General features: G+C 39.9%; 1 protein-coding gene across 5 annotated transcripts in view; it reads left to right on the forward strand.

The window, feature by feature from the left end:
- The window catches only part of ppargc1a (peroxisome proliferator-activated receptor gamma, coactivator 1 alpha), a 325,980-nt gene extending 315,005 nt beyond the window's left edge, over window positions 1-10,975 (forward strand). For all 5 annotated transcript variants that reach the window (XM_030162414.1, XM_030162415.1, XM_030162416.1 and 2 more), the window contains exons 9-13: window positions 1,174-1,266; window positions 2,258-2,378; window positions 4,193-4,314; window positions 4,686-4,837; window positions 8,429-10,975. In XM_030162414.1, the coding sequence (XP_030018274.1) occupies window positions 1,174-1,266; window positions 2,258-2,378; window positions 4,193-4,314; window positions 4,686-4,837; window positions 8,429-8,532 (592 nt within the window). In that variant the 3' untranslated portion in view covers window positions 8,533-10,975. The remainder of the gene's footprint in view (window positions 1-1,173; window positions 1,267-2,257; window positions 2,379-4,192; window positions 4,315-4,685; window positions 4,838-8,428) is intronic.
- Window positions 10,976-11,327: the final 352 nt, after the last annotated feature.

The following is an 11,327-nucleotide window of genomic DNA, read 5'->3' on the forward strand; positions in this document are numbered from 1 at the left end:
TTGTTTGATGCCGGGGCTATTGTTTTAAGCGGCAGCTGTTGTTTTTACTGAGTGGCAAACCCTCCTCTTTTACATCCCCAGAGATGAAAGCCAAATCCAGGCTGTGGGAATGTAGTCTCAAAACCCCTCTCAAAAGAGCCTCCTATCATCATAGCTCTGTGTGAGAACTACATTTCCCATGCTTCCCTTTGATCAGAGCTGTGGGGTTGTTGTTGTTTTTAGTAGAAGAAGAGAGGCAAGCCGTACATATTTACTGTGAAACGTGTCAGTAAATTTAGTTTGTCAGTAGTAGTTCACTGGGTGCCTCATAGTGTAGGACTCCTCTGCAGTGACTGAGTTTGTTTGTCTGATTACTTAAAGGTCAGTTTACTCCACAGAGCCAGTAGAATCACTTTGTTCTTTGTTCTCTACACCATCTTGCTCACAAATTATACAGTATTACTCTCCAGGCACTCAGTCTGATTCTAACACTGACAAGCTTTCAGAAAATACTGCTTAGGGATTCGTGTTATGAAAGTGACAGAACAAGAACCTTGTTATATTCTTTGCAAGAAAAGATAAGTAGAATTCTAGCAAAATAATTCTCAAAATCCCTCCTCTGTGTTTAATGTTTCACAGTGTAAGACCCTCAATCTTTCCAAACTGCCATTCCTTTGCTTCACTGAGCTTCCCAAACTTCTCTCCCTTCATTATTCAGGGCTTCCTTCTTGAGCACTTCAATAATTAAGCATCGGAAGCTTAAGGAGTACAGGTTTACAGGCTCTATAGTCAGGTCACTGGGGCCTACAGTATTGACCAAAACCTCATACAACTTAAATATCAAGTGCATTTATATGCTAGCTCAGGTGTGTAAGAAAAGTTCTGCAGAAATGGGTACTTTCTGTGGCCATAGGTTAGATTAGGACAAGGCTAAAGGAACACAGAATGCTCTTACGTGGAATTAACCCAATTTCTAACATGAAAGTGGCTCTTGTGAATATCAAAGTAGTTAATTTGGCTCTCAAAGCCAAAAGCGAATTAACCAAGGTGTCACAGATTTGCAAAAAAAAAACCACTTAAAGTGATTTAAGTTGTGGAGCTGTGCACCACTCATAATGTGTGTATGTTTAAGAGCGTTCTGTGCTGCGGAAAATAATAACATCATATTTAACATTTTCTGTTCTGTTCCCTCAGGGCTCGTCACAACACAGATTTGAGCACTTTTCGTTCCAGGACTCACAAGAGCCCCCACCCTCAGTCTCGATCTCCTCTCAGCCGCAGGCCAAGGTGACTATTTAAATCGAATTGTTTAACCTCCAATTTGTTTTGTGCTATTAACCTTTGTTTTGTCACATTATTTAGGTAAGGTCGATGTTTGTTCACATTAACTGCTCGGTGATATTCAAAAGACCTCATGCTGCTCTGTGAGGATGGATGGTTGGTTAATGAAATAAACAGTATTAGCAGTCACCATAGCTAATGCCAAAACAGGAACTTTTCCGTCACCACTCAGGAATAGTCCGTCACATCTAGACAGAAGCCTTTTTACAGTCTGTCTCACACACATGGGGGCCTGTGACAAACATTCAGGGCAAATATGTTTAATTGATTGTGTTTTACTCGACTAGTGACAAAAGAATCCCAAGTCATACCGTTGCACATCTATACTTCACTCACAAGCTGATGCTTTTGGCCGTATAACGATGCTTATTCATCTTAGTGCATGTGTAGCTTTGTGTGAGCCACTGCAGAGGGGACCATTTCATATGCAGAAAAGAACTGTGCACTGCAGGGAGAAAGAGACTGACACCATCACAGCTCCGAGCTGATTTGGCAACCACGTGCCTAATGACACCCGACAAGCCCAAGAGTCGCTCATCAGTTGGAAACTTAACGGACACGTCTTGTGCTAGTCTGGGGTGGGAGAAAGTTGCACTTTCCTTCTTGATGAAGCCCTAACTAAGCAGAAAGTAATGACATGTGAAGTTGTGCTGACAGTTGCAGCTGCCTGGCTCCCCGACCGCGCTGCTCGCCGGCGCTCCCGCGGGCCTATCCTGCGGGCTCCGTAATCATAGCGATGGCAAATACAGATCTTATTAGATCTCTATTCACGGTGTCCATTTCCTTTCCTTTGCAACTCTGTTCTGAACCATCAATAGAAAGAGACAACTACTCCTTAGTGAATACTGGCAATTGTTCTTCATCGACATAAACAAAAAGGGTGAATTTAAAGGACATGCAAGGATGAGTGTTGTTATATATATCTTCTCCTCTGTAGGTATGACAGCTATGAGGAGTACCAGCATGAGAGGCTGAAGAGGGAGGAGTACCGCCGGGACTACGAGAAGCGGGAGTTCGAAAGGGCTGAGCAGAGAGAGAGGCAAAGGCAAAAAGCAATAGTGAGTCAACCCACACAACCCCTATCTCATTTCCTGTGTCACCCATTTTTTTCAATGCTCAGCTTTACATTGTTCCTGCCAACGCTGAAAAAGAGAAAAATACAATCACTGTGCCATGCAATCACTGCCACGGCACATGTACACTTTCCTGTAAACACACTGAAACCCACAGACTGATTTCTTGGGATGAGACAGCCTCAAGCTCAGTGCCATGTGCCACAGTGTCTATCTGCTGAAAGAATACATACAAAGTGAGGTCCTGAATGATTCAGGCGACAGGCCCTTCCTCTTTATCTCCGGGTTGTGTATTTTTAACGTCTCAGTCGTCTGGAAACACTGTCGACTCTTATTAATCACACCACGGGGTAAAATGTTAAAATAGTAGAAAACAGAAACTAGGAGAGCAAGAACAAAAAAGAAACGGCCACTGATTCTCTTGAGCTCTTTTCCTTTTTCTGTATCTGTTACAAAATTCAGCCTAATGCAGTGACTATCGTGTTTCTCCTATATCTCCACTCTCTCTGTCTCAGTGTGACATTACTCAAGTTTCCAGCGGGGTAACGCTACTACCACCCGTTGATAAAGCACACACTAAATGATGCAGTAATGCAAACGTGGCTTGGCATGCATACAGTTTCAGAGATGGAGAAATAAACAATTACGAGCGGTAAAGCTCAAGCTGTCAAACAAGGTTTGAGAGGCCAGGCACGCGAAAGCATCTCGTTCTGTCTGTCTGCATATCTCTCTGGTTTTTTGCCTCATTCTCTCACTCACTCACACACCCACACACATAGGCAGCCCTCAGGGTGCCATCAAGAAAGGACCGCCTATTTATCAGTTGTCAGCAACTAAACCCCTAATTCAGCAAACACTTTTTTTTGTCTCAAACTGTATGTAAGCATTAAAGGCAGTGTAAAAAAAAAAAAAAAGCATAAAAAACATAATCTGTAGTTAATTTGTACTTTTTCTGGCTACTCTATAAGTCTAACAGGGCAAAGGTGAAGTTTCAGTTCAGCACCAGGCAACTGATTTACATTACTAGTACCCTCAAGACAGCATTTAAAATTTCAGTGAGTCTCAATGGACTTGGCCCAGTAATGGCAAGTAAATGAATGAATAAATAAATAATACTAGTGATACACTATAGCCTCAGGCTTGTGCTGTATTATATGATTAGCAGATGCAATTAAACTTCTCAAGAGCTTGCATATAATTGCAGCCTGGTGAAAATTATTCTGCTATGACCCCTACGTCCTCTGAGGTTCAAGGAAATGCTTGTTTTTTGCCCTGTGGCTCACCACTGTAGCTCTTAATGCTGTGTCTCCTTTGGACAAGAACTTCCTTAACATATTAACAGACCTTCAATTTAGCAATCTTACTTATGGTTTCTATAAGTTTGGAAGAAAGAAGCTGTCTTTTTTTCTAATATATAGCCGACTCACCCCCTTCCTTTATTTTTAGACTTCATGAAAGAAGAAGCAAACTTAAGACATGGCATCATTTGATAAAAATCACTCTGCCCCTGGTTGATGAGTTGCAGAGAGAAAGAGGAATTGTGGTGCCAAGGCAGATTGAAGGTGCTTCCGAACTGCAACTCTATCAGATAAAGTGGAAGTGGGTTGAACCAATCACAGAGGAACACAACAGACAGGCAGAGAAAGGGGACAAAACAGGGCCCCGAAGTCTGCCATGGTATCCACAGGAGTGATCAAGACCAATTCATTAGGGCCGGGTGAAGAAAGAGAGGCTAAAAGGAAAACCGGTTCCCCCTTCTAATCTCCTTCCTCCACTCTGTCTTTCCTTTTAACGAGCAGGAGGAGAGACGGGTGGTGTACGTGGGGCGACTGAGGTCCGACTGCACCAGGACAGAGTTGAAGCGCCGCTTTGAAGTCTTTGGTGAAATTGAAGAATGTGCAGTGAACTTGAGGGACGATGGGTAAGGCCTCAGGACTTTAATGTGTGTGTGTGTGTGCATGCGTGTGTGTGCGTGCATCTATATGGGGATAGGACACATTTATTAGAACATTCCTACCCTCTGGATTTCATGTAAAAACCAAAATCCTTCTGTTGTAACTCCTGAACTTGGACCAAAGGAGAGTGTTTAAGGTCTAAGACAACGAGGGCTTTTGTAGTCTCAAAGCGTGTCACGGTCCATCTATTTCTAGGCCTACAGAGCCCCAAAGATACACTTTTATTGATTCTCTTTTGCATATAAATAGCGTGATCGTCATCTAAGACAAGGCCCCCTGTTCAGTTATTGTTGCCTCACAGCACCACTCTGACGTATCATTTTCTATTCCTGACCAGGGACAATTTTGGCTTCATCACGTACCGCTACACTTGTGACGCCTTTGCCGCCCTTGAGAACGGACACACCTTACGCAGGTCAAACGAGCCTCAGTTCGAGCTGTGCTTTGGCGGACAGAAGCAGTTCTGCAAATCACATTACACAGACTTGGGTAAGTGCAGTGCTTTTGTTGTCGTCTCCATCAACCCCCTGCAGTCATGCGGTATATTTGCGTGGCTGGAAAGGACTGTCAGCAAAAAAAAAAAATAAATAAGGGGGTGGAATTAAGACAGTGAAGGAAAAAAGAAAAGTCAGAGTGATGTTCCCAGATCAAAAGAGACCATCTTTGCCTGAGAAACAATTCCTAAAGCCCTGTATATGTCCAGCAGGCATCTGTAGATCTAAAGGGCAAAGAGAGTTCAGAGGTCAGCCCGTGAACACGCCAAGAATAGAACTCTGTTTTCCCCCTGTCATATCTGTAGTATCTTTAGCAAAAAGACAGGCAGAATGCATTACTCATCTGGACACTAGATGCTTGTTTCTACATTGTTGTTATGAAAAGCAAGCCATTTAAGTGCAGAAAGATAGGGCTTAAAAGCATGTACACAGATGCGCTCCTTTTTGTTTCTGAATGCCTAATGTGTTTGCGTGTTCTGTTCACATGCGTACCACTCGCGAAACGTGCGTGGGTGTGGGAATCACAAGAGCATTAAGAAGTAAGGAACGAGGCGAGGTAAAATTACAAGGACAAAGACATGTTAGAAGAAAGACGAGAGGAGATGAAGTGAGGAAGAGGAAGGTGGGAGCAAGGTTAAGTCTCAGCAACCCCCCCCTTCATCTTGATTGAGGTTCCATCTGTTGCCAGCTGTTGCGGCGCTGAAACAAGGTGCAGTCTTGATGGTAGCATGTCGGGGCCAGTCATTTACATAGAGGGAGGGGTTAGCTACTTATGCATACTTATGCATCGCCTTTGTGGTAAATCTGGGGTCACGACTGCAGTGGAAAAGCTTGAGATTCAAAGCAAATCCATGGCTAGCCTGGAAATATAAACAAGTATAAAGACTTCTATATGTGCCAGATAAAGAAATCTGTGCTCAAAGGGATGCAGGTGGAGGTTGTATTTGATAAATAATGCTCAGTATCAGTGGAATCAATCTGTTTTTCTCTTGCATGATGTTGGAGTTTTGACATGCAAAGAAAAAAAGTACTTTCCTCTTTGATTGTAGTTGGAAAACAAACTATAGAAGTGGTAGAAAATGAGCACCTGCATTCAAAATGAGCTCGATAGTGTTAAACATTGGACAGTCATGAGGATCGTCTTCTCCACTGTTAGATGACATGTGTGATAGGTATTGACACATCTGTAGCCACTCTTCTCCTTTTGACATGTATTTACCATCAGTGTGTGAGGTCAGAAGCGTCTAATGCACTCTTTCAAGAGGGTCGATAGGTCACATGGGAGGAAAAAAAGAACATTTTCTTCAGCAAATGAAGCTGTTACTATACATTTTCAAAGTACATGCTCTAAGCCATCAGCTTCTTAAGTGAGGCCATGATGAAAAATTGGCACACAGAGAAACAGTTGCTAATCCCAAAGCCTTGAGGATAGACATTATACCAAGATTGACTAATCAGTCTACTGAAATGGAAAGGCCTTCATTCGACCGCCTCTTTGTCAGGAACAGGCTATTTTGGTCGTCCCCATACTGATAGCACAGGATAAAGAGATAGAGAGGAAGGCAGTCTGTTATAATAGTGTGGTCTCCAACCTCATCCTCTCTTCTCAGTCTTGTTGGCTCTTCTTTTTTTTGTTTTCGGAGACACCGTCCATTAGTTTTAAGTAGAGCACCGGGGTATTTTTCATCCCTCAAGGTGCGCAGTGTGACACAATCCAGCCCTCGGCCATTGCATTAGATCACAACCGGCGTCTCTTAGCTGCCATGGTCATTCCCATTTCTCAAAGCTCTGGGAGTGAGCTGCTGGGCCCTTTGGGGGCCCCATTTGTGAAGCTGTCTGTTGCTGGAGATAAGACACTCTTTATATATTATCAGGTTCATCAGGAAAAATAGGACATATGAGAGATGGATGGACAGCTTATGGTTTTACCTCTGTGTGGAACATAGCACTGTTTTACATTCTGTTCCAGTGGTTCAAAAGACGCTAAAAATCATGTGTGAATCAAGACATTTTCCAACTATTTAATATGACTTTATAGACTTAATGAAACTTGCAAATGTATTTCCCCAGTATGATTATTTGTTTCCACTGTTTTGTCTGATTGTCTGTTTTCTCCCTCCCTCCCTCCCTCCCCTGCAAAGTGTTTTTTATCACTTGCCAGGCTTTCATTGTAAATAAGAAATTGTTCATAATAGGGCTGCACGCTATTGTAAAAAAAATGACATTACAATGTTTGGGTTTTTTTTGGTGTTTTTCTGTGATATATACAGTAAATGACAGTATTAAAAAATACTTTTTTTTTGCTAGATGACTTGAACAGCTCTATTTGGAAAGAATTGATTATTCTAGAATGGTCAGGGTGATTCTGTGGGAGAGTGGAGCTGCACAGAAAATACAAAATATTAATTTTAAAAAAGCTGAAAAATGACTTTTTTGTGCAAACCATGCTTTCCTGAACTTTAATGCTATGTAATTGGTTTCATTGCAACTAAAACAGGTGAATGCTTTGACTACCGCTCAGAAGTGATTTGAGAGGGTTATTATGGAGTTCTGTGCACCACTTTCCACACCGTGAAGGCAGGGTTTTTATTCAACATCATTGTTCTGTAGCTGTGTCTTGGCATTACTCTATTACATATATGAAGATGGTAATGGTAAGATGAAGGTTAAAAATGGGATTTACCGTCTTTTTAACCCATAAATACCCAAACATCCACCACCGACCAAAAGCATGGACTTTTTGATACCTGATCCACTAATTTAATCAATCAATCAATTTTATTACAAAATTATTACAGTCAAAATTGACAATTGATTTGCAAGATACATTTTGTAATAGGACACCCCAGAAGCAGTCCTCAGCTTATAAATGGGGACCCTTAAACATGTGATAAGTGACACCATTGACGTTATAATCCTATCAATACATGTAAATAATTGGTGTAAAATTCAATTTGTCATCTTTTCATGGTCATCAGATATGACCCATTTAGACGTTCAGAGACTCCGTAGTGAACATGGAAACACTGTCAACTTCTACAACATTGATTCACCAGTAAAATATGTTCAGTTAATGATATATTTTACAGATAAAATCACTTTTTCTTCAGTTTTCTCTGTTTTGATATAATAAACTTTGAGTTTTCATGAACATCTAAATTAAGTATAGGAAATTAAATATAGGCAAATACATAATTCACAGCAAAAAATGCAAAATATGGAGGATTATTTTCTAATAAATAGTGATAGATCGTGTAAGAAAGGTTAAATTAATTTGGGAACTGACACAAAAGTAGGACTGGGTCTTTATGGGTTAAAATATTATTATTATGGAGGAGGTTAGCAAATAAACACAAATTTCAGCTAGGACAGGGTATATTACCAGCCTACATATTAGCATAGAAACTATCAGATTAACACTGGAGCTACACGAGTGAACAGTAATGATGAAAATCGCAAAATTCTCTGAGCTCTGTCCTCCCTGGGTTTCCTCCGAATACAAAGGCGAACCTCTGTGTTTTATGTGCGTTTTCAAAGACGCCCTGCTTTGCTCAACACTGACCGCAACCCTATTTGTCCCTTTCAGACTCCCATTCAGATGACTTTGATCCAGCCTCCACAAAAAGCAAGTATGACTCCATGGATTTTGACAGCTTGCTGAGGGAGGCCCAGCGCAGCCTGAGAAGGTAACCAGTTCAGTGGCACCTGCTGTCTGTCACACAGAGGAACTTCTGATACCTCACTGTTGTTTTTCTCGCTCCTTTGATGACGAGACTACGAGAAGTTTTACACTCTATTTCATAGAGTATATAAAAATAAGTCTATAGACCTATATCAATATAAATGAATATATCAAAAATGAAGTTTACATGAACATAGCTGCTGAAGAGCTGGGAAGAGACAATGCATTCTGGGAAAGCCAGTGAACCCTCAGAACCTGTACCAGGTTTGGTGCACTCAACTGCTGTTCAACCATCAGTGAAAGAAGAAAAGAAAAAAAAAAAAACTTTCATTATTTTTTTTTTTCTCCAAGCACTACAATACCCACCATTCTTTGGGGGTGACAACAAGCAGCTTGTTCAGCCAGATTTGTTATGTTTTGCTGTTAATTTTCTTTCTTCTTTTTTGGAAATCTGGTGTTTGGATCTGGTGTTACATTTCAAAAAAGAGTATAGGGAATTGTATCTTGGAGGTAAAATTCTCAAGGTAACATTGTTGTCTACATTTTAAAGAGAAATGTAGCCGTGTATTTACAAATACTATAAAAAGGAATATTTTTATTTTATGTACATATCAGATAAAGTTCTTTATTTGTTACAGCTATGCACTGTAAAACGCAGCCTTTTTTTAAAATGAGGAGAAAATTTCTTAATTCAGAATGTCGATCTGTAGTAATTACAATACTGTAAAACATTGTACACCTACATGATGTTTAGAAGACATGATATGATTGTAAAAAAAGAAAAAAAAAAAGATGTGTCAGATTGCTCATTTTGAGGGAGCATGTGAACAAACGTCCTTTTTTAAGTTATTTTGTTGGGGAAAAAAAGTCAACCATGTATAGTTTTCTCTGTTTATAAGGTTTCTCAATCAGTGTTTTTTCGCTTATACAACCAGTGTAAACTGCATTTTTAACGTGTTTTTCATGATTGTTAAAAAAAAAAGTACCCCATTTTTTATTGATTAATTCTGAAGCAATCAGTATATATACAGTATCTAAAAGTCGGTTTGATTTTGTTGCTTTGTATGGTTTTGATTACCTTCAGTGCGAGTGAATACTGCATTCAGATGTTTTTAATCACTACAAACACATATTTATGTATTTATTTTAATATTTGAATCAAAAATATTTATGAGCTCCATTTTACATGGCGTACCTCATAAAATGTGTTTTCTATTTATGTTGTCTTTTCGATTTATGTTATTTAACTTACAATCACTAGACAGGGTGTACAATAAATGCTTTGGTGGGGATAATATTACCTTCTATGCCTTTCCAAAACAATCACAAGCATTCAGCTAATCACTCCAGCCCCTCTTCAGATGTGCTGCTCATGATTTAAGTGATTTCTGTCTCCACTGCAGTGGTTCACATCCCTCAGTTGCAGCATGTCGCTTGTTTTTTTTTTTTTTGTTTTTTTTACTTTTTTGTTTCCAACACAGAAGCAGAACATGAAGCAATAAAATGATTTAGCAGGAATTTTGTTGTACCACTGGAAACACTTGTGACATCGCTCCACTCACGCTTGATTATGTGAATGCCAAACAAAAGTTTACAATTTCCTTTCCTGAATTTTTTAACAATCTTGTATTTGATGTACAAAATATACATATACAATGATGATACCACTAATATTATTCACAATAATTACAAGATGATTAATAATAATAATGATGATGATAATATAAATGAAAGAAAAAAAATATATAAAAAGCAATAAATTATTTTTCAGAGTTGTATTTTAGCTCTTATTGTTGTGTGATTTTTGGGCTAGACCCATTACCCAGTCGCTGGAAGCTAAGATGACTCCATTCCAATGTCTTGGCATTTCATTACCTGTGCAGTAAACACTGCTGCCACCTGCTCTTCCCTTTAAGATGTAATTGAGTCTATGTGATTGTAATGCACGCATTACTTTGTCGCATCTGTGCAAAAACGTGACTGACTCTAACTCCACCGTGTTTGTAAAATGTGTCGAGTTGAAACTGTTTGTTGTGTAGTGCATGGCTATTACAGGATGACAGTCGGTACAGTATATACCACTTTGGATATCTGCCTCTCAGCTGTCTAACTGGCAGATTTTAAATGACATTCTATAAGCCTAGAGAAAAACTACTCAACAATGTATCGCATGCCGCACCACTTTCCGTCACCACCCGCCCCCACTCACAGTCCAGATATCACAGCGCTGTCGACATGACATAAAAGGTAACCTTGCGGTTTCTGGTTCAATTAATATCCCGTTTCTAGCACGAGCCAAGTAATGAGAGAACCAGCTTCCATCACAGGAAAGAAAAATCTTTTGTATGAAAGCTTTGCTGATCACAGGCTCCCTTTCATGGAGTTTGACTGTGGAGACAAGAAATGGCTAATTTTTATGATGCAAAGAGACAAAAATTGGCCAAGGAAGGAGGATTAAAAAAAACCCTTTACCTGTGTTTTATGACATGGTTTTTCTTTTTTGTTGTCTGTATAGCATTTGGGTAATGGTGTCGTGTCCCATTTGATTGATGTGGCTTTAATCATTGTAATAAAAATGCTTTGTAAATTGCCTAGAGTAGCAATATATTATAACACCTTATGGTTCAAATTTCAACTGTGGCAGACTTTTTAATGTGACCTACTGAGGACTTTGCCACTGCTTAAACGTTTGTTGGGTAATCATGTTTCTTTTGGAAGGACAATATATGTATGAGCAAATGTACGTATGTGTGTGATTTTAGGCAGGCGTGTGTGTTTCCGGAAGTGTACGTATGTGTGTGTT

Source organism: Sphaeramia orbicularis, chromosome 18 (assembly GCF_902148855.1).
Source record: "Sphaeramia orbicularis chromosome 18, fSphaOr1.1, whole genome shotgun sequence".
In the NCBI taxonomy this organism is placed as follows: Eukaryota; Metazoa; Chordata; class Actinopteri; order Kurtiformes; family Apogonidae; genus Sphaeramia; species Sphaeramia orbicularis.